This window comes from Sorex araneus, chromosome 3 (assembly GCF_027595985.1).
Source record: "Sorex araneus isolate mSorAra2 chromosome 3, mSorAra2.pri, whole genome shotgun sequence".
NCBI classification, from domain to species: domain Eukaryota; kingdom Metazoa; phylum Chordata; class Mammalia; order Eulipotyphla; family Soricidae; genus Sorex; species Sorex araneus.
This window is the reverse complement of record NC_073304.1, coordinates 73,123,864-73,146,560: the sequence shown is the minus strand read 5'-3', so window position 1 is coordinate 73,146,560 and position 22,697 is coordinate 73,123,864. Positions and strand designations below refer to the sequence as shown.

The 22,697-nt window shown below is 50.8% G+C and overlaps 2 protein-coding genes across 3 annotated transcripts; one reads left to right on the top strand and one right to left on the bottom strand.

Moving 5' to 3' along the window:
- Positions 1–8,328: 8,328 nt before the first annotated feature.
- On the bottom strand, positions 8,329–22,639 carry DHRS1 (dehydrogenase/reductase 1). 2 transcript variants are annotated; one of them, XM_055131704.1, is made up of 9 exons: positions 22,472–22,639; positions 21,633–21,796; positions 14,836–14,979; positions 14,624–14,703; positions 10,085–10,217; positions 9,731–9,874; positions 9,210–9,279; positions 8,782–8,862; positions 8,329–8,653 (listed from the first exon to the last, which is right to left on the bottom strand). In XM_055131704.1, exons 2-9 carry the CDS (start codon positions 21,780–21,782, stop codon positions 8,517–8,519), a joined length of 939 nt encoding a protein of 312 aa, XP_054987679.1. In that variant the 5' UTR covers positions 21,783–21,796; positions 22,472–22,639; the 3' UTR covers positions 8,329–8,516. The 2 variants fall into 2 exon arrangements, with proteins under 2 accessions (XP_054987679.1, XP_004609495.2); XM_004609438.2 differs by having other exon boundaries at positions 21,633–21,793.
- On the top strand, positions 19,350–19,770 carry LOC129403430 (elongin-C-like). Its single transcript, XM_055131705.1, has one exon. It carries the CDS (start codon positions 19,422–19,424, stop codon positions 19,758–19,760), a length of 339 nt encoding a protein of 112 aa, XP_054987680.1. The 5' UTR covers positions 19,350–19,421; the 3' UTR covers positions 19,761–19,770.
- Positions 22,640–22,697: the final 58 nt, after the last annotated feature.

The following is a 22,697-nucleotide window of genomic DNA, read 5'->3' as shown; positions in this document are numbered from 1 at the left end:
GGGTCAGAGAGGGATCCCAGGGTGGGGTGCAGGAGGGTGGTTCAGGGTCAGGGATGGCTGCACTCTGTGGCCAGGTTTCCAGGCACTGGGCAGGGAGTGGCCAGGAGGGCGAGGCACTGACGGAGTACACGGTCCCCAGTCCTTGTGCACCCTGTCATGACTCAGGCTGGACTCGGAGAGCAGGGGAGGGGCAGGGAGGACCTGGATGTGAGGTTCAGGGAGCTTGGCAGAGGCTGGTAGCCTCCTGGGTCCTGCCCAGCAGAGGCCCCTAGGGCAGCCACTGGATGGCCCTCCCCTGAGAGGGACACAGAGGCTGAGGCTAGCACTGAGGGTACTAGGGGGCATAGTCCTGGGTGTATACACTGCTGCAGACTCACTTTCTTTCTTTTTTTTGCTTTTTGGGTCACACCCGGCAATGCACAGGGGTTACTCCTGGCTCTGCACCAGGAATTACCCCTGGTGGTACTCAGGGGACCATATGGGATGCTGGGAATTGAACCCGGGTCGGCCGCGTGCAAGGCAAACGCCCTACCCGCTGTACTATCACTCCAGCCCCTGTTGCAGACTTACTGACCAGCACGCCTCCAGGGAGAGGCCTCACCTGCGGGGGCGGGGGGGCCCATAGGGCAGGAGCTTAGCGACACTGTGGACCCTCCAGACAGGGCTTCTCTGTCTATGTCTCTATCCCTGTCTTGCTCTAGCTCCATCTTTGTCTCTCTCAATCTAGCACAGTGTGTGGGGCACTTGCCTTGCCTACAGTCCACTCGGGTTTGATGCCCGACACCCCATATGATCCCCCAAGCAGCATCAAGAGCGACCCCTGAGCACAGAGCCAGGAGTGACCCATAAACATCACTGGGGGTGGCCCCCAAACAAAATAAAATACAATCGACCTCTGTCTTTGTCCCTCTCCATCTGTTTCTCCATCTCTATCTGTCTCTCTCCAGCTCTGTCTCTGTTACGCTCCATCTGTCTTACCCCATCTCTCTCTCTATCTCAGCCGCTCTATTTTTTTTTGGGGGGGGGTCACACCCGGCGATGCACAGGCAGGGGTTTTTCCTGGCTCATGCACTCAGGAATTACTCCTGGCGGTACTCGGGGGACCATATGAGATGCTGCGAATCGAACCCAGGTCGGCTGCGTGCAAGGCAAATGCCCTACCCGCTGTGCTATCGCTCCAGCCCCTCTCAGCCTCTCCATATGAAGGGTCCAAGACTTGGCCCTGATCTAGGGGAGTTTGTTGACCTTATTTGGGACGGGTGAGGATTTCTGCAACTTATGCCAGTCAGGAGCCAATGGATGTTGTGGGTTTTTCAGAAAGGGGCAAGAATAATGGCAGAAGAAACCAGAAGGTTCTAAGAGTTAGAGGTGAGCCTAGTGGCAAGAAGGTGACCAGGTAGAAGTGAGGCTGAGGGCAGTGGCAGGAACCAGGAGGACACAAATAAGGTCAAGTCGAGAGATGGGCGCCTCGAGTTGAGTGAAACGGGGTAGGTGCACCATTCTGCTGGGGACAGGGGTCATCTATAAGCCCCGCTCACACCACACCATCAACACTGCAATAGTAACAGGATCGGTTGAATCCAGACTCTCAGCTGTGGGTCAATAGTGGCCCTGAGGGGCACCACTCCTGGTGATGGCCCTGAGGGATGGACAGCTCAGTGCTTGGCTGGCTATTCGGTGCTATTTGGTCCTGGCAGTGCCAGGGGCCTCCAGGGCCACTGTGTTGGTGCACGGGGGAGCATGGGGGTGTTTGGAACAGAACTGAGGACATTCTGATGCCAGACGTGTGCTCTGACCTTTGAGCCCTCTCCTTGCCCTCTTCTACTGTACAGACCTAAAACCCTCAACAGCCCCCTCTGCCTCCCTCCCCTTCAGGGCTGTGTCCTCCGAGGCAGAAGAGAGTGAGTGACGCCTAAAAGATGCTAAGGATGTCGAGCCTGTGTGAATGTTCATCTCAGGGGGCACCGTGTGCCAGTGACAGGACTGTGCTCCTCTTCTCAAGCCCCCTGGGGGATGCGGGGGCAGTCTGTTTGTGGAGTTCTGGCTTTGCTGCTTTCTGGAGCCACTTCTCCAAGGACAGGGTGCCCGGCCTGCTGAGAGTGGACAGGCAGATGTGTTCCTCTGCATCTAATGCAAACTGCTGCCCAAGGCCGCCTCAGCCGCTGGCTCCTTCCCAGCTTCCCTCACACCCCGCCACTTCTGAGGGCTAGTCTCTCCCACATACTCCCTTAATGGCAGCTGCTAGTTTTGTTTTTTTTTTCTCCTTCTCCTCCTTCTTCTTTTGTGTTTTTGGGCCACACCTGGAGATTCTCAAGGGTTACTCCAGGCTCTGCACACAGGAATTACTCCTGGCATTGCATAGGGGACCGTATAAGATGCTGGGGATTGAAACCTATTCGGTCGCTGCAAAGTCCTCACCTGCTCAGACCCCAAACTTCCAGGTCTTTTTCTGTTTTGTTTTTGGTTTTGGGTCACACCTGGCAATGCTCAGGCATTACTCCTGGCTCTGCACTCAGGAATCACTGCTGGTAATCGCTACTTAGGGACCATAGGGGATGCCAGGGATTGAACCCAGCAGGCCACGTGCAAGGCAAGCGCTCTACCTGCTGTACTATCTGTCTAGTCCCCAGGGTCCCTTCTGACATCCAGGTGCAGGCAGGCCTGGCTCTGAGGTGTCCTCCCCTGGGCCCTACTCACCATGGGCCAGGTCAGCGTGGAGGCGGAGTAGCTGAGCGGCACTGGGGCGAGATGCCCTTCTTGTGGGTGTGGGTGTGGCTGGTGGGAGGGTCAGGCCCGGAGGAGATGGGAGGAGGTGCCTGGTGGCCTGGAGGTGGGATCTGAGACAGGGGCGAGGCTTTGCATAGCAAAGCAGGGAGATGGGAGTGAGAGAGGAAGGTGAGACCTGACAGCCAGCAGCCTGACCCCGATGCCTCCGCCCTCTGTCTCAGGCTCGCCGAGGTGGCTGTCTTGTTTCACAACCATCTTTGGGCACACAGAACGGGACCTTTGTCTCCAAAGGCTTGTTCATGCCTGTCTGCCCTTCCCTGGCTGGGTCGGAATGGGGGAGGGGGGGAAGCTATGTCAATGCCAGCTGACATAAGGGTGAGGAGAGGACTTACAGGGGACAGGACAGGGCACACAGGGTCAGGAGGCTGGTGAAAGGGTGGGAAAGTGAAGGCAGAGGGTCCGCTGAGGAGGGTCTTGTGGGGGGACTGACCCCCGGTGACTATGGGGGCAGTGGAGGCTCTCCTCAGGATGGAGACCCCAGTTACTACCTCAGAAATGTTGTCTGGGGAGTGGTCTGGAGGGGTTCCCTGAGACAGTGGTGGTGGTAAACAGAAACTCTGGTGGAGGGTGGGGTGCTGGAACACTCTTTTTTTCCCCCCAGTGCTGGAACATTCTATGCATGAAACCCTTTCATTGACAGGATTGTAAATCACGGTGACAAAAGAAAAAAAAAAGATGGGCTGGAGTGATAGTACAGCGGGTAGGGAGTTTGCCTTGCACGCAGCTGACCTGGGTTCCATCCTATAGGTCCCCTGAACACCTCCAGGAGTAATTCCTGAGTAACTTCTGAGCATCGCTGGGTGTGGCCTCAAAAAATATATATACATATATATTATACATATATATGTATCTTTTTTTAAAGGAAGAGAAATGGTGTTCAGCCTTTGGACCCCAGGATAAGGAAGGAAAAAAATCTGGGCGTAAGCAGTTAACTTTCTGAAAAATGGGGCTGGAGAGATAGTGCAGTGGGTAGGGCACTTGCCTTGCATGAAGCTGATCAGGATTCGATCCCTGGCAGCTCATATAACTCCTGGCATCCCAAGTACTGCAAGGAGTAGAGTGCAGAGCCAGAAGTAACCCCTGAGCATTGCTGGGTGTGACCTGTCACTGTCACTGTGTGACCCAAAAAAAAAAAAAAAAAACCACCCTTTTTGAAAAAAAAATAGCAGTAGTTAATTTTTCTATTGTGGCAACATTTACAAGGTGGTCAATATTCCTGCTTTCAGGGTGCGCTATCATGCCCTGACCGCTCCCTCCACCCCCAAGCAGAGAGCTGACAGCCCTCCAACACAGTCTCCCGGACTCCTTCCACCCGTCTACCCTTCCAGCACCTCCTCTCCCCCCCTGCACCATCCCCGTCTGCCTTGGTGACCTCAGTTCTCCGGCCAGAGCCTAAGGGTTTGTTTTCGCTGAGTGTTGCCCGCTCCCTGCCAAGCACTTCCCCTGGTTCCGTCCACTGGGTTGGGCCCTGTGCCGCCTCTCTACCCACTCAGCATTGCCACGGGCCTCTGACCGGGAGTGGGGCTTCTTCTGACTTGTTCCAAAAGTTGGGCTCAGAGACCTGTCTGTCCAGCCCAGCATCCAGCCCCTTCCTGCCCCAGGCAGGCCAGCTGGTCAGAGCTCGCATGCCAGAATGCCCTGGGCTCCAAGGTGGCACAGGCCCCGGTCTTTTTTTTTCTTTCCCTAACATTTGAAACTTTACTTAAACATCATGATTTACCAAGTTATCCATAAAACAATTGTTTCAGATACTCAGTGTTCGGGGCTGGAGCGATAGCACAGTGGTTGGGCGTTCTCCTTTCACATGGCCAACCCAAGTTCGATTCCTCCACCCCTCTCGGAGAGCCTGGCAAGCTACCGAGAGTATCGAGCCTGTATGACAGAGCCTGGCAAGCTACCCGTGCGTATTGGATATGCCAAAAACAGTAACAATAAGTCTCTCAATGAGAGACGTTACTGGTGCCTGCTTGAACAAATCGATGAGCAACGGGATGACAGTGACAGTGGACAGTGATTCAGTGTTCAATCCTACCACAGGTGTGACCTTCCCTCCACCTATGTCCCCTGACCTTAGTTGCTCCTGAAATAGGTCTGTCATGCGTGGGGCGATACACTAGCCAGGGGAAACTGTCTAACGGGAAGAAACTGAACAAGCAGAGAGAAGAAATAGAAATAGTAGGTGCATCTTCAGAAAACTTTTTTTTCTTTTTAGGTGTTTGGGCCACACCCAGCAGTGCTCCAGGCTTTCTCCTCACTCTGCACTCAGGGATCACTCCTGACAGCCTCAGAGGACCATACACGATGCCAGGGAATCAAACCTAGGTGCAAGGCAAGCACCCTACCTGCTGCACTCCAATCACTCTGAAAGTTTTTAATTATTTTATTGGTTTTGGGGTCAAACTTGGAGGTGCTCAGGGATGACTCTTAACTCTGCGCTCAGAGGGGCACTCTTGGCATTATTCAGGGGACCATGTGGTACTTGGGACAGAACTCAGCTCCTGCATACAGTGCATGTGCTCGACCCACTGCACTTTCTCTCCAATCCAGACACGCTTATTTTAAATGAATGGATAGCAAAATTTGCAGGCAAGCTGAAATGCCTTTACTTGGGAATAGGCAGAGAGTGCAATTTAGGCTATGCACATTTGGGAACATCTAAAACAAGTCCCAAGGAAGGATAAATTATGCGGGGGCTGGATTGGAGATGATTCAATGACACAGAACCTGCCATGCCTGTTTGAGGTCCTGAGTTTGATCCATGGCACAGTGAAACAACAACAAAAAGAACAGGTAAGAACTCTGGGTGGTCTGGAGAGATAGTATAGGGGTTAAGGCTCTTGTCTTGCACGTGGTTGACTTAAGATTGATCCCCGATATCGCATATGGTCCCCTGAGCATCACCAGTGTCATTCCTGCGCACAGAACTAGGAATAAATCCCTGAGCACATAGACTGTGGCCTAATGACCCCCACCCATGTCCATATAAAATAAAATAAAAACATTGGAAGGGGAAAAATAACATTGGAGGGGTTTTTGAGCAGAAAAGAAAGATGAGGTAAGTAGTTAATCAACAGTAAAAAACCTTAAACTACTCTGCCTACACACTATTGGTCTTCTGGCAAAAAAAAAGTTCAGGATTTATCTGGATGACTGTTCAAACAGTTGTTTGCTTGGTGGTTTTAAAAAATCAATTGATTTTGGCTCAGTCTAAAGGTCTTTGGCCCAGTTAAGACAACATAGCTAACAGTTTTCCTGTGATGACTTCCCAACACCATTAAAAAAAAAAATTGGTGGGAGGGCTAGAGAGATAGTACAGAGGGCAGGGCGTTGCCTTGCATGTGCCCGACCTGCCTTTGACCCCTGGCACCCCATATGGTCCCCCGAACCCTAGCAGGAGTGATGCCTGAGGGCAGAGCCAGGAGTAAGCCCTGAGCACAGCCAGCTGTGGTCTCCCAAACCGAAAAATAAATAAATAAAAGGTGGGGCTGGGGGACAGCTCAGAGATCTGGAGCGCATGCTCTGTGTGTTTTTATTTCCATTTCATCCCCAGCAGCACATGGTCCTCTGAGCACTGCCAGGTGTGATCCCTGAGCAATGCTGGGTGTCCCCTTTCAGGCAAAAGCAAACCCCCTCCTCTGCAAATGGTTCCATTTCTGTCTCTTTCATATGTACAAGTTCCAGAAGAGGCAAAGACTGGGAAATGCAAACCCTTTGCTGCATGCATCGAATCTTCTCCGGATATGCTTGACCATGTGGGTTGTTGTCTGTGGCTGCCGGGACTGTAATGCTCTGGTTCTCTGGCCACCAGTCTCCTGGGAGCACTTCCTTTACACCCCACTCTGTCTACGATGACTCCCTAGTGGAAGCCTGCTGCCCACAGTATAAATATGATAATTTATCTTTACTCATTTCCTCTCATTTGCTCATTTCATCTATGTGCACACCAACTTCCAATTTCATCACACTTTTGTGTCTTAGTTCCTGTTCTGTTTTGTTTCTTAATCACAAAAAGCTACACCTTCATCACATCTCTGCATCCACCCTCCCCTCGCCCCCCCCTTTTTTTTTTGCTTCTTGGGTCACACCCGGCGATGCACAGGGGTTACTCCTGGCTCTTCACTCAGGAATCACTCCTGGCAGTGCTCAGGGGACCATATAGGATGCTGGGAATCAAACCCGGGTCGGCCGCGTGCAAGGCAAACGCCCTACCTGCTGTGCTATCGCTCCAGCCCCGCGCCCCCCCATTCTTGAGGAGTCTGGGTGGGCAGGTGTCCTTCAGGTCTCTGTGGAGGCCCCCCTCCTCCCTGGTGGCTGGCTTGGTGCTAGGCATAAAATAAATGTCTCTAGAATGAATGTTCCTCATTTCTTCTAAAGCATTTCACATGGTCCCATCCCCAGGAGGCTGAGCATATGCCCCTGGACCAGCTCGGATTCAGGCTGGTGGAGGTCATTAACTCTACATCCCAGGGGCTCACCGCCAAGACCAGGCCGGGTGAAGCAGGAGGCAGGCACATCAAAATTCCTGCCGGTATGAGGGACAAGGTAAGGAGTGAGCGTGCATAAACAAACAAAAATTAATAATAACTCAATCAATCACTGTATCACTGTCATCCCATTGCTCATCGATTTGCTCAAGCGGGCACCAGTAACGTCTCCATTGTGAGACTTGTTACTATTTTTGGCATATCCAATACGCCTCGGGTAGCTTGCCAGGCTCTGCCGGACAGGCGAGATACTCTTGGTAGCTTGCTGGGTTCTCTGAGAGGGGTGGAGGAATCGAACTGGGGTCGGCCTCGTGCAAGGCCAACACCCTACCTGCTGCGCTATCGCTCCAGCCCGAAATAAATAAACAAACAAACAAACAAATAATTTATGGGGCTGGAGCGATAGCACAGCTGGTAGGGAGTTTGCCTTCCACTCGGCAGACCCAGGTTCAATTCCCAGCATCCCATTTGGTCCCCCGAGCACTGCCAGGAGTAATTCCAGAGTGCATGAGCCAGGAGTAACCCCTGTGCACCCCTGGATGTGACCCAAAAAGAAAAAAAAATGGAGAGCAGGGTGTCCCGCACTCCTGCGGAGCATGACTGGCAGGTCGTGCAGCCAATGAGCGGGTGTCCCTGAGGTGGGTCCTGACATGGGGCTGAGCAGGCCCGATGGGGCAGGGAAAAGGCCAGAGGAGGGAAAGAGTGCATGGAAATGGAAACCACCCAGCTATCAGAGCCTTTCAAATGGTCCTTAACCCTTTGGGTTTGATAACCAGCACCACAAAGTGAAAAAAAAATCGTAATTAAAACAAAGGAGGGGGCTGGAGCAATAGCGCAGCAGGTAGGGCGTTTGCCTTGCACACAGTTGACCTGGGTTCGATTCCCAGCATCCCATATGGTCCCCTGAGCACTGCCAGGGGTAATTCCTGAGTGCAGAGCCAGGAATAACCCCTGTGCATCGCCAGGTGTGATCTAAAAAGAGAAAAAAAAAAACCCCAAAAGTAGTCTGATACTTAACCCTTTGCTGAGCACAGAAGCAGCACTCGGGGCAACACCCTGAAGGCGACAGGAGACCTTTATTAGCCTCTGGAGCATCTTCCCACCCGGAGGCAGCACATGAGAGATAAGCGTTGGAAAACCAAGGCACCTTGCGGGACCCCCGAGCGGCGCGCAGGAGGCTGGCTCGCTCCACAGGAGCAGCCCGGGTGGGCAGCTGCGTAGTGGTGATGCGGGCCAGAGGCCGAGTTAGAACTTGCCAGAGGAGAGTGTCAGAAGCCACTTGGGCACTCGGAGGAAGCCGGGCAGGTAGGAGGCCAGCCAGCCCACGCCAGACACGCGGGAGAGCGCGGAGCTCACGGACAGGTAGTCTTGGACAGGGCGGCCTGCGGCGACAGGAGAGCCTCACCCCTGCGCCCAGGCCGCACCCGCCCCGTGGAGGGGACTGAGGAGGGGGTTGGGGGGAAGGGGGTGCTATGGGACGGTGCCTAGGGACAGGCCACGTGGCACTCACCGTCCACATCCCGAAAGCCGTAGCGCCTCGCCAGGTCGCAGGAGGGCAGCACCTTCCCACTCAGGCTCAGGATATTGGGGTCTGCGGGCACACAGACAGACAGATGGACTGACGCACAGACAGCAGAGCTGGCCGGCGGTGACTGGGGTAGGGGACTGAGAGGGCTGCAGGGGAGCTCCGGGCTGTTGCTCTCAGTTCCTGGGCAGCTGCTTCCTGTGTTTCTGGCTGCTGGCAGCACGGCCCAGGCGCCAGTTCTTCAGGCTCCCTGAACCCCAGGGCGGGGCACCCTGGCCTCGAGGGTCTCCAGAAGCCAGAGGAAAGGCAGGCGTGTCCCCCACTCCCTCCAGAGCTAGGCCCAGTGGCCGCCAGGCCCCCTCCCCACACCTCCACCCTTTCATGCCATCTTCTGACCCCGCCCCCCTTTTTACCTGTGGCCAGAGCCACCACACATTTGCCGCTCACTTCGGTGGTCTCCGCGGTTGATAAATCCATCTGGAACTGAAGCACAGGGGCAGAGACGCCAAGGCTTGGTTTTCCGGAGCTGAGCCCCACTCCTGTTCCAGGAGCCAGTGAGGTCGCAGGACACGGTCTGAGATCCCCGTCCCGGGCCCAAGGGCCCTGATTGCGCCGTGGGGGACTCACAGGGCCCTCTCCCCAGGGCCAGGGGCTGGGGACGCCTGTAGACCTTCCTGGTGAGTTGAGGGGGGATGGTCAGGAGAGCAGACCTGCCTCCACTCTTGGTATGTGGGGGCTGGGGAGTATCCTGAGCTCCCCGGGTCTCCCAGCCGCCTCTGGGCACCAGGACCCCCCTCCTGCCAGGACCTAGAGCATGTGTGTCATGTGGCCTGCCCAGGGTAGCCCGGGGCACATGCTCTCCCGGCCTGCGATGTCCTTCAGGATAGGTCAGCGGCCCCACACCTCCTGCCTCCTTGGCCCAGCCCTCACCCACCTTCTTAAGCACAGAGTCGGCGGTTTTGTCGGTTTTTAAACGCTCCATCAGCAGTTCTGTCTGTACCAACCCCGGCCACAGAGACACATAGCTGACCCCGTGGCGCCTCAGCTCCAGGGCACAGTCAGCAGCCATCCTGTCACACTGCAGAGGGACGGGGGGTTGGGGTTGGTGGTGGTGGGGTTTGTCAGGACGCCAGCCCTGTCACCTCCCTCCCCTGCACCGGTCCCCCTTCCCCTTTCATGGGGGAGCCCCAGGTGTCTTCCCGGGGCCATTGAGCTACTGAGCTGGGAGTATGGTCTCTGTTCTGTACCTGCCCGTCCCACCCCCCAACGGGGCCATTTGTGTCCTCACCGCGGCTTTGCCCACGCCATAGGCGGCATTGAAGAGGTATTTCAGTCCCCCGGCAGAGGAGATGATCACGATGAGCCCCCGGCCGGCAGGTACCATCATCCGCGCCCCATACACGGAGCACAGGTAGTGGCCCCTAGGAGGTGGGAGGGAAGGAAAAGGCACGGGGTGGGCCGGGCTGGCCTGGGGGCTGTGGCCCAGCGGCGGCAGCCTCTGCCCTTTAGTGGCAGGTGTCAGCAGGAGAATCAGGTGGTTTAAGGCCACATCCCAAAAATGGGGCCCTGGATCCAGGGAACCCCTGGCAGGAGGGAAATGGCCTATTTTAGAAGACTGGAAAAACAGAAGGGAAGAGCTCTGTCCTAATGGCAATAAAGAGCTCAGGGGGTAAAATGTGAGAAGTACATTGGATCTGGGGCCAGGTGAGTAGCCCAAAAGGGTGAAAACGTGTCTTGCAGGTTCAGGTTCAAGACCCCGGTTCTATTCCTGGTATTGTGTGGCCCCCTGAGCACTGCTGGGGAGGCTCCCCACATAAAAAAAAATATACAGTTCCTGCATGGAAAAACTAGACCTAGTAGAATATAATTTGTCCAAAGAAAAAGCAACAGGTAAAATATCTACTGACTTTAATCTATAGATTAATGCCTTCAGCCAATTTTAAGTGTGCCTCAGTGAGACTTTTGGGGAAATGGACTAATCTGAAGCTCAGTGAAAACAATAGCGTGAGAATATCCAGGAAAATCCTGAAAAAGGAACGGGGATGTAAGCTACTCCCTGCCACCCTGCAGGAAAATGTACAATGACGTCCTAGCTAAGTAACACAGCACAGAGAAGCCAATGAAATGAGACAGTCAAGCGACTAAATCCAAGGAGGCTTCAGCAAGTGATAAAGGGACCGTTTCAAATGAATGGGCAAAGATGGATCATCCAAGACTAGCAGCAGGCCAGCTCTTTGGTGGGTGGGAGTGTCCTGCTATCCCAAATTTTTGTTGTTGTCTTTGAGCCACAGCTGGCTGTGCGCAGGGGAACTCAGGGGACCATATGGGGTGCCACAGCTCAAACCCGGGTCAGCCATATTCAAGGCAAGCTCCTTACCCACTACAGTACTGCTATGCCCCCCATGACCTCATTTCTTATTTCAAGATTGCACCCCACAGAGTTATATATTTTGATTTAAAAAACAAATGCAGAAGCCTAAGCAATAATACAGAGGTAGGGTTGCTTTGCATGCTTGCTTTGCACGTGGCCGACCTGGGTTAGAAAACTTATACCACATCTGCCAGAAGTGATTCCTAAACGCAGAGCCAGAAGGCAGCACTAAGCATAGGCAGGTGTGGTCACCCCCCCAACCCCCAGCTCCAAAATAATAATAATAATAATAATAATAATAATAATTAGGGGCTGGAGAGATAGTACAGCAAATAGGGCGCTTGCCTTTCACACAGCCAACTCAGGTTTGATTCCAGGCACCCCATATACTCTCTGAGCAAGCCAGGAGTAATTTCTGAGCACAGAGGCAGGAATAACTCTGAGCTTCGCTGGGTGGCCCAAAACAAAAGCTTTCCCCCCCACCCCCCCAAAAAAAGAAGGAAAGAAACAAAATTAGAGGCACTGGAGAACTGGCACAAAGGGCTGAGCACCTTTTGCATGTTGGAGACCTGGATTCAGCACCCCATGGTCCTGAGCACTGCTGAAAATGATCCCTGAGCACAGAGACAGAAGTAGGCCCTGAGCACCATCTCATGTGGCCTCAATACAAAACAAATTAAAAAACAGAACTATCATATGATTCAGCAATTCTACTCCAAGTATTCACTCTAGGAATAATGTAAAGACACTGAGTCAAACACAGGCCCACTTCTGTTCATCAACACGCCATGTGCATTGGCCAAGATGAGGAAACAACCCAAGTGTCCAGTGACACATGAGTGGACAAAGAAGTGGGATATATACCACAGTGATAGACACTACTCAGCCGTGAGAAAAGGTGAAATCTAGTTTTTGCTACAGCAAAGATGTAGCAAACACCTGCAATAAAATGAACTCTGACCTCTGTCTAGTGCCAGGCACAAAAGTCAGATCAAAGTGGATTAAAGACCTCAGTATCGGGGGCTGGAGTGATAGCACAGCGAGTAGGTCGTTTGCCTTGCACGCGACCGACCCGGGTTCGAATCCCAGCATCCCATATGGTCCCCTGAGCACCGCCAGGAGTGATTCCTGAGTGCAGAGCCAGGAGTAACCCCTGTGCATTGCCAGGTGTGACCCAAAAAGCAAAAAAAAAAATAAAAAAAAAAATAAAGACCTCAGTATCATACATGAATCCATAAGGTACATGGAGGAAAATGTAGGCAGAACCCTCCATAACATTGAAGCTAGAAGCATCCTTAAGGATGAAACACCACTGATAAAGCAAGTGGGAACAAACATAAACAAATAGGACTACATCAAACTAAGAAGCTTCTGTACCTCAAAAGAAACAGTGACCAAAATACAGAGAGAGCCCACAGAATGGGAAAGAATATTTACCCAATACCCATCTGATAAGGGATTAATATCCAGGATATACAAGACACCAATAGAATTGTACAAGAAAAAACCTCCAACTCCCTTGGGACTGGAGCAACAGCACAGCGGGTAGGGCATTTGCCTTGCACGCAGCCAACCTGGGTTTAATTCCCAGCATCCCATATGGTCCCCTGAGCACTGCCAGGAGTAATTCCTGAGTGCAGAGCCAGGAGTAACCTAACCCATGTGCCGTGCCGGGTGTGACCCAAAAAAGAAAAAAAAACCTCCAATCCCATCAAAAAATGGGGAGAAGAAATGAACAGAAGCTTCCTCAAAAAAGAAATACAAATGGCCAAAAGGCACATGAAAAAATGCTCCACACCGCTAATCATCAGGAGATGCAAATCAAAACAACAATGAGATATCATCTCACACCACAGAGATTGGCACGCATTCAAAAAGAACAAAAGCAACCAGTGCTGGCATGGATGTGGGGAAAAAGTGACGCTCTTTCACTGTTGGTGGGAATGCTGACTGGCCCAGTCTTTCTGGAAAACAATATGGACGTTCCTTCAAAAATTAGAAATTGAGCTTCCATATGACCCCACAATACCACTTCTGGGAATATGTCCCAAGGGTGCAAAAAAGCACAGTAGAAATGACATCTGCACCCATATCTTCATTGCAGCACTGTTCACAATAGCCAGAATCTGGAAACAACCAGAGTGCCTGAGAATAGACGACTGTTTAAAGAAACTTTGGTACATCTACACAATGGAGTATTATGCAGCAGTTAGGAGAGATGAAGTCATAAAATTTGCTAATAAATGGATGGACATGGAGAGTATCTTGCTAAGTGAAATGAGTCAGAAAGAGAGGGACAGACATAGAAGGACTGCACTCATTTGTGGAATATAAAATAATATAATATGAGACTGACACCCAAGGACAGTAGACACAAGGGCCAGGAATATTGCCACATAGTTGGAAGCTTGGCTCATGAGTTGTGGGAGAAAGCAACTGGAATAGAAAAGCGATCATTAAGACAGTGATGGTTGGAGGAATCGGTCGGGATGGGAGATGTGTGCTGAAAGTAGATAAAGGACCAAACATGATAACCTCTCAGTATCTGTATTGCATACCATATGCCCAAAAGTAGAGAGAGAGTATGGGGGAAATTGTCTGCCATGGAGGCAGGGGGAGGGGTGGGATGGGGGGTTTACTGGGGACATTGGTGGTGGGGAATGTGCACTGGTGGAGGGATGGGTGTTTCATCATTGTATGATTGAAACTCAAACATGAAAGCTTGTAACTGTATCTCACAGTGATTCAGTTAAAAAAAAAAAGACGTAGCAAACATCCACAGGTGGAAATACATTAGGAGAAATGCATATAATGGGTAATCTCATGCATCCGTGAAATAAAGCAAGGGAACAGGAACAGAAATAGCAAGCAAGAACAAACCCCTAGACTCCAATGCCAGAACTGCGGTTACCACTGCTGGGGAGTAGTGAGCTAGAAGGATAGAGGGGGGTGGTGGGTTGTGGTGGAGGCTACTGACACTTTGGTGGTCGGAGTGGTATGATAATATTGTACCTTGGGAAACATAAACATTTCAGTCTTGTAAGCCAATGTTACCTTGGTTTAAAAAAAAAGAGGAAAAAAATTGAGTCTCACAAATGATAAAGATAGATGGATTAAAACGACCTCTATTTACATTCATTAAAAGCAGCTATCAGATGGGGCTGGAGCAATAGCACAGCGGGTAGGGCATTTGCCTTGCACGCGGCCGACCCGGGTTCGATTCCCAGCATCCCATATGGTCCCCTGAGCACAGCCAGGAGCAATTCCTGAGTGCAGAGCCAGGAATAACCCCTGTGCATTGCCAGGTGTGACCCATAAAAAAAAAAGCAAAAAAAAAAAAAAAAGCAGCTATCAGAGCCCGAGGCATGCTTTACTAGATGGTTAGATAATGTCTAATATGGTTGAGACATGACCTAGCTCAGTGAGTGGTAGGTGCAGGGACCTGGGGTCACGTACCTGAGTCCCACATTGTTGACATCATCCCAAATGGAGGCAGGACAGTTCCAGAATTCCTTCCCAAAGTGGTTCATGAGTGCCTGGAAGACACAGGGTGCAGCAGGGACGTGACGATCTGAAGGCAAGGAGGTGGCAGGAAGGCTGGCTCATGGAGTGGGGGTCCCAGGGGAGAGATCCAGAGAGTGAGGCTGGGGTCAGAGTTTGAAGCCTACCTGGACCCCGGCATAAGCATTGTTCACTAGCACGTCCAGGCGCCCGTTCTGTTCCCGATCCACCTGCTCAAACAGGCTTTGCACTTCACTCTCCTGGCTTGAATCACACACCACGGGCACACACCGGCCGCCTCGGGCTTGTGCCTGGTTAGGGAAGAAAGAAATGCAGTCTGACATTCGGTGTGAGAGATGACACGTTCCCCATCAACACCCGACTAAGGAGAGGGAGCCAGCCTGAAGCAGAAGGAACAGGCGGCCGATACCGCCCCCTGGTGTCTGTTTGAGGAGTTTCAGGACTGCTTAGTTTAGAAAAACGGATTGGGATCTCAGGTTTAAAACCGACATAGCAGCTCTATCAAATGAGACTCTGCGAGCCAGAAGGGAATGGGGTGATATAGTACAAAAAACTCAATGGAGTGAACATACTACCAAAAAATCAACTATCCAGCTAGATTATCACTCACATTGAAGGGACAATATAGAGCTTCATGGACAGGCAACAATTTAGGGAATTCATACCCTTAAAACCAACCTTGCAAAAAGTGTTAAAGGAGTTTTAGGACAGGACAAACTTCTCAGCATGCAGAACTGACTAAGATACTCACTCATGGTTGCCCTTTGCTAGATTAAGTACTTACTCTTAGCTTGCTAAGGGATTTATAGTGAATTAAGTCTCATTTATATTATATATGCTATGTCTTACTAGTACTCCCTTTCTTAAGATAAAACACTTTGTACTTGTATAGGCCTATTTATATTTTTCCCTTTAAGTTTTCTTATTCTTATTTTTTTTGATGGGGTGAGCATACCCAGGGGTGCTCAGGGGTGCCAGGGATAGAACCTGGGTTGGCTGCATGCAAGGCAAATACCCTACTAACTATTGGCCCCAGTTTTCTTAATTTGTTTCACTCTTACTAAAATTTATACTTGTAGGCTTTACCTATTTCATGTAAACTCTAAAATGCATTAGGAAAGAATTTTAAAAATGGTTATATTAATGACAAGAAAGAAAGAATTATTACCATTAATGAGACCCAAGTACAAAATAAAAGTTAGTGCAAAAGTATCTCAGATACCAGAAATAAAAACTTATCAATGTAAATGATTGTAGGTATTATATTGTATTAAATGATTTTAATTTCTTTATATAGGTTAAAATCAGATAACAATCAATCATCACAAATTGACTTTTATTGACTTGTTTTCTGATAATGGCATTTGCCATCCCTCTAAGTATTCTTGGAGCAAGCAATTACTGTATCATAGTATCACTGTCATCCCGTTGTTCATTGATTTACTCAAGTGGGCACCAGTAATGTCCCTATTCCTCCCAACCCTGAGATTTTAGCAGCTTCTCCTTACTCGTCTTTGCTAATGATTGGAGGCTCTTTCAGGGTCAGGGGAATGAGACCTATCGTTACTGTTTTTTGGCATACCGAATACGCCACAGGTAGCTTGCCAGGCTCTGCCATGCGGGCAGGATACTCTCGGTAGCTTGCTGGGCTCTCCAAGAGGTATGTATACATATTTTGGAGCAAGCAATCTGAACTAAATTTGTTTTGTTCCTGCTAAGAGGACAGGCTGGGGATAGGGGTAGGGAAACTGAGGACATTGGTGAAGGGAATGTCTAATGAGGGAATCTCAGTGGTGGGATTGGTGTCAGAACATTGTATGCTTGAAAAAACTGTATTACGAATAACTTTGTAAATCACGGTGTTTTAATAAACATAAATTAAAAAAAACAAAACCAACATTTATTGAGGCCTACTACGTGCTGAGGGATGCTCTTGAGAAATTAGTGTATTCCTCCTTGTCCTTGGTCTTTTCCAACTGGGGTGCCTTTAGTTCCCGCCTTCACCACTCCCAGAACCCCTACTCAATCCCATTCCTATTCAACAACACTCCCTCCTGGTAATTGAGAAATCAAGCTTTCAGGTAAGACCTACTTCTATGTCTTGCTTTGCCTCATCCTCTACAAATGTTTCCCAATCCCCTTAGCTCAGAGGGAGATGAGTATCCCTTACCTTCTAATCTTTTTCCTAACTGCTTATCCATCTCTGGTCTTTCTGCCTTAAACGGACTCTTCATACTGCACTTGGTATGAAATACCTAAAATACAAAACTGTTTGGGGCTGGAGCAATAGCACAGTGGGTAGGGCGTTTGCCTTGCATACGGCCGACCCGGGTTCGATTCCCAGCATCCCATATGGTCCCCTGAGCACCACCTGGAGTAATTCCTGAGTGCAGAGCCAGAAGTAACCCCTGTGCATTGCCGGGTGTGACCCAAAAAGCAAAAAAAAAAAAAAAAAACAAAAAACAAACAAACAAAAAAAACCCTGTTTAAGATCTTCCAACAAGGATCATCTTTTAAGAAGATAAAGCCCAAGTTATCTACTAGGGTTTTCTGGTGGTTCTCAGGGCTTATTTCTGGCTTTGAGCTCAGGAATCACTCATGGTGGGCTTGGGGGACCATATGGGTGCCACAGTTCGAACCCAGGTCAGCCATGTGCAAGGCAAATGCCCTACCCACTGTACTATCACTCCAGCCCTCTTCTGTTTTTATGTTCTGATGTTATTTATTGCAATCGCCACAGTCTTTGCTCTTCTCCCTGTTCATCTAGCTCCCTTTGCTGAATCCTTTTTCCTTTTTCTTTTTTTGGGGATTACACTCAGCTGTGCTCAGGGCTCATTCATGGACCTACACTTGGGAATCAAGTCTGATGGGGCTTAGGGGACCATATGTAGTGTAAGGGATCGAACCTGGGCCCATTGCATGCAGGGCAAGTGCCTTACCCCCTGTACTATCTCTGGCCCCTGAATAATTTTTCTTAAATTCCTTTTCCTAGGTCTTCTCTTCCAAGGTTAAGTTGAAGAACCACTTCTAGAATGTCCTCCTGAGCCATTCTCCAATTACTTTGATGCCCACTGCATGCTTCTAGGGAACTGTGCACACCTCCTCCTTATGGCTTACTTGGTTCACGTGACATTGCAATGGTTCATTTCTCCTGCTCACCTCATGCCAAAGTCTCATTTAGAATCACCAGTTGAATCTTATTAATCTTTTTTTTTTTTTTTTGCTTTTTGGGTCACACCCGGCAATACACAGGGGTTACTCCTGGCTCTTCACTCAGGAACCACTACTGGCGGTGCTCAGGGGACCACATGGGATGCTGGGATTCGAACCCGGGTCGGCCGTGTGCAAGGCAAAAGCCCTACCCGCTGTGCTACCGCTCCAGCCCCGAATCTTATTAATCTTGATAATCCCAGTGTTTCACCCAGTGCCTTGCAAATCAAACATGCTCAAATCTTTAACTTTGATTTATAATAATAATTAATAATAATAATAATAATGTCAAGTGAGATGCCAGCCCCTTGCCATCTCAGAAGGCCTACCTGCACATATCCTGAACCTCTGCTTGCCCCTCTAGCCCTTTAAGTGAGGTTTATCTGCTGAATGACATCTCATAACCCTTTTGGAATCTGAAGCAGATTCCCTTTCCTTCCGGTCAGGGCCAGCAGCCTCTGTGTCCGTCCCCCACCATCTCAGCAGGCACATTTCTACATCTCCTGACAGTTTAACTCATCACACCTCACACTGCTCATACTGATACTTCCTCACTGAGTGAAGACAGGCAGCAAAGGAAAAGAGCAACTCCCAGACTATTCCCTCAGAGGCTCCCAGAGGGGCTAAGATTCACCCTCAGCACAGCAGAAGCACAGAAGTCCAGTGGGGAAGACTCAGAAACCCACGAAGTCCAGTGAGTGAAAACAGTAACACAGAAGGCCCAACCAGCACCATCCAGCTCTGTGAGCACTCAGAGAGTGACTTTAGTGACACCATGGTGAGGATGTTTAATGAGCTCAAAGAAGTGGCAGAGGCAGTCAGCAAAGTACACGAAAGTACGAATGTGAAAATGAAAAAAACAACACTCGGAAGTTACAGGAATGAAGAGCATGGGTAGATGATATTAAAAAAAAACTAAGGGGCTGGAGTGATAGCACAGTAGGTAGGGCGTCTGCCTTACATGCGGCCGACCCAGGTTCGATTCCCAGAATCCCATATGGTCCCCTGAGCACCGCCAGGGGTAATTCCTGAGTGCATGAGCCAGGAGTAACCCCTGTGCATCGCCGGGTGTGACCCAAAAAGCAAACAAAACAAAACAAAACAAAAAACAACCTAAATAAAGCTCTGAGCAACAAAATAACAGCAGTGAGGAAATCTCTATAAAACAAGAGAAAGAAGAAGTTTAAAAGGAAATACGTAGCATGAGAACTATGGAATGAGATCAAAAGGAATCATATAAGCATCATTCAAGTCCATGAAGGATAGGAAGACAAATTCAATGAAGAATGGATATTTGGAGAAATCATAGACAAAAACTTCCCAGAGTTGAGGAATACAGGCATCGAGATCCAAGAGGCCTGCAGGATTCCAGCAAAAATAGACCAAAACAGACTGGGGGTTGGGGGGGCGGCCCTGGAGCTGGGGCTGTGGTGGTACTCGGGGCGCGGCTGCGGTGGCTGCGGAGCTGACGAGAAACTCCTAAATTTCCTCTGGGAGTGAAGTAGAATTTCTTAAGAACATAATGGATGGAGAAGAGAAAACCTATGGTGGCTGTGAAGGCCCTGATGCTATGTATGTCAAATTAATATCCTCTGATGGCCATGAGTTTATTGTAAAAAGAGAACATGCGTTAACATCAGGAACAATAAAAGCCATGTTGAGTGGCCCAGGTCAGTTTGCTGAAAATGAAACCAATGAAGTCAATTTTAGAGAGATCCCTTCACATGTGCTATCCAAAGTGTGCATGTATTTTACCTACAAGGTTTGTTACACTAACAGCTCGACCGAGATTCCTGAATTCCCAATTGCACCTGAAATTGCACTGGAACTGCTGATGGCTGTGAATTTCCTAGATTGTTAAATAAAGTAAATTATAATAAAAAAAATAGACCAAAACAGAAATATTCCAAGACACATTGCACTTAGAATGACAAAACCAAAGACAGAGAGAGAAAGCAGAAAGATCAAAAGAGGAATGTAAATACCAAGGAAAGCCCATAATATGTTCAGAAGATCTATCAAATGAGACTCTACAAGCCAGAAGAATATGGAAAGATATAGTGCAAAAACTCCACAACATGAACACCTCATCAAGAATAAATACTGTATTCAGCTAGATTATCACTTAGATTTGAAGGAACTACACACCGCCTCGGAGACAGGGAATTCATAGCCTTGAAACCAGTTTTGCAAGAAGCATCAAAGAAGCTTCTTTAAAAGACAAGCCAAATGTCTCAGCACTTTTCCATTGAGTATGGCACTCACTAACGGTGCCTATGGTTGCCCTCTACTAGATTACGAAAGGCATGCTTACTCCTAGCTTGCTAAAAGATTGTATATCTTGTCAATAATGAGTTAATGTTTCATGAAGAAAACAAAAAGCTGAGAACTGCTCACGCACCCATAGGGGCTCCTGCTCTAAACCTGAATCCTGCCTACCCGAGGAAGACACCCTTTGCCGTCCCCATGCATCACCTGCGCCACCACGAGGGGATGGCTGCGATCTCACTGGCCTCCAGCACCATCCCACCTGAGCACCCCTGAGGCCCCTCAGCCAAGCACTCCCACAGCAATGGACACATGGCAACCACGACGATGCCCACCACCTTCTACTTTGGCTGCCAGAAGGCAGAGCTGCTGTGTTCGGGCCTGGTGATCAACAGCGCCTATTACCTGGTCCTCACTGTCCCGATAACGTCTGTCTTGGTGCTCTGCTGTGAGGGCCTCAAGGTGGCTGGAGAGAAACTTCTGTACAGGGCCCAGAGTGCCCCCCCCCACATCCCCGGTGGCAGCTACTGAGATGGCTTCACCTGGTGCAGACCACCCTACAAGTCCTCGAGGACATGTGACCATGCCTACAGCACCTGCCTTACCCTGGCTATGTTGGCAGGGGACACCTGCTCTCCCGCTGGAAATTTGCCATGCTCCTTGACCTGGATGTGGCAAAACCTTACCACTCACTGGGCAAGCTGCCAGGTGTGGCAGGTGCCACAGGTTGTGGCTGCAGGACAGGATACCTCTTCTGTGCCCCTACCTGCCTTTGTCCCTCTCTGCTCTTTAGTGCAGGCTGAGCTGATCTGCTCTCTCCTCTTTCCCAAGGAAACCCAGACACCAAATTGCAATGAAAAATCTTGAGTCTTTGGACTCAAAAAAAGTCAAGTGAAAAGGTGGTATTGGAGTCTTCCCTGGAGTAGAGGAGAGCACAAGTGCATCCCTCTTGAGTGGCAACCCTCAATCCTTGTCACCCCCATACAAAACTACTCAGAAAACTCAGGAGGAGGTAATGGTTAATAGGATTGAAGTTTCTTGCCAGCTCTTTGACCCCACGATGAATAGACATTCAACTTTTGGAGGGGCAGGGATACACCCAGCACTGCTCAAGGGTCATTCCTGGCTCTGTGCTCAGGAACCACTCCCTGTAGGAACCACATGGGATGTCAGGGATAGAACCTGGGCAGGGATACACCCAGCACTGCTCAAGGGTCACTCCTGGCTCTGTGCTCAGGAACCACTCTCTGTAGGAACCACATGGGATGTCAGGGATAGAACCTGGGTAGACCGAGTGCAAGGCAAATGCCCTACCCGCTGGACTGCCGCTCCAGTCCCAACAATCACCTTTTGCGGGAGTGGGGCATAGGGAAGACAGTGGTGCTTCCGCCGAGGGCGGTGGAGGGGCAGACATGGGGGAGGGGGAGGATTCTCGATGCCCCTGAGGCTGGAAGTTCACACTCACCTCCTGCGCGGTGGCCTGCAGCGTGTCCTGGTGGCGCCCCGTGATGTACACCGTGGCGCCGGCCTCACAGAGCTGCAGGGCAATGCCGCGGCCGATGCCCCGGGACGCGCCGGTCACCACGCACACTTGGCCCTTCATAGCTGCAGCCATGACTCGCGAATCTACTGGGTCAAAGACCTACTCTCACCGCGCTTCGCCCGCCTGGCATGCCCTCACCCGCTACCCCGCATGCTATCGCAAAGCGAGCCCGACCCCAGCCCAGAGCAAGTGAGGCCTCCCCAAAGCAAAAAACCAAAATCAAGAACTATCCCAGGGAGGCCTTATGGGAAGGGGATACCCCGGTAATGATAAACGGGGCAGGCACCCGGGCTGGAATTCTTTTTGGTTTTGGCTCTTGGGCCTCATCCGGCAGTGCTCAGGGGTTACTCCTGGCTTTGCACTCAGGAATTAGTTCTAGTAGTGCTGGGGGGGGGGGTACCTCCCTGGATGCGGGGGATTGAATCCGGGTCGGCTGCGTGCAAGGCAAATGCTCTACCCGCTGTCGTATCGCTCCAGCCGGGGGCTGGAATTCTCAGAGAGTGACCACAGAGTGATGATCACGAGACAAAGTCAAGACGTGGGCGGGGCTGTCAGCTGCATCCCCTCGGAGACGGGGTGGTGGTGGGGGGTCTCCGGGTGCGGGATTCCACCCTGCAGTCCCCTGGTCTTGCAGCAGCGTCAGGGGCTGAGACCCTGGACCTGGCCCAGTTAGGCTGAGCTCGGCGCGGTTCCGGCTCAGAGTGCGGAGCTCCAGGTCCAGGGACTCCGAGGCCTAAGTCGAGGGACCTCTCGCCCCTTACCTGCCACCGGTGCCGCCTAGTTCTCCCAGATCTCGAAATCGAGACCGGACCGCGGGGGCGGGATGAGACAGCGAGAAGTGAGTCAGAGAAGGAAGGTGAGTGCTAAGGCGGCTGCCCGGGTTTGGCGGGTGATCCTGGCGCCTAGAAGAGGCGTGGCTGGGCCGGAGCAGGGCGGGGCCGGGCGGGCAGGGGGCGGGGCCAAGAGGGACACACCCACTCACGCCCG

Excerpts from the sequence above, each read along its gene's own strand:
- LOC129403430 (XM_055131705.1), top strand. The coding sequence starts at position 19,422 with ATGGATGGAGAAGAGAAAACCTATGGTGGCTGTGAAGGCCCTGATGCT.
- DHRS1 (XM_055131704.1), bottom strand. The coding sequence starts at position 21,782 with ATGGCTGCAGCTATGAAGGGCCAAGTGTGCGTGGTGACCGGCGCGTCC. Across the intron at positions 9,875-10,084 it reads ATGGCGTGGGCAAAGCCGCG|TGTGACAGGATGGCTGCTGA; the intron begins GTGAGGACACAA and ends GTCCCTCTGCAG. Across the intron at positions 8,654-8,781 it reads CGGCTTTCGGGATGTGGACG|GCCGCCCTGTCCAAGACTAC; the intron begins GTGAGTGCCACG and ends CTGTCGCCGCAG.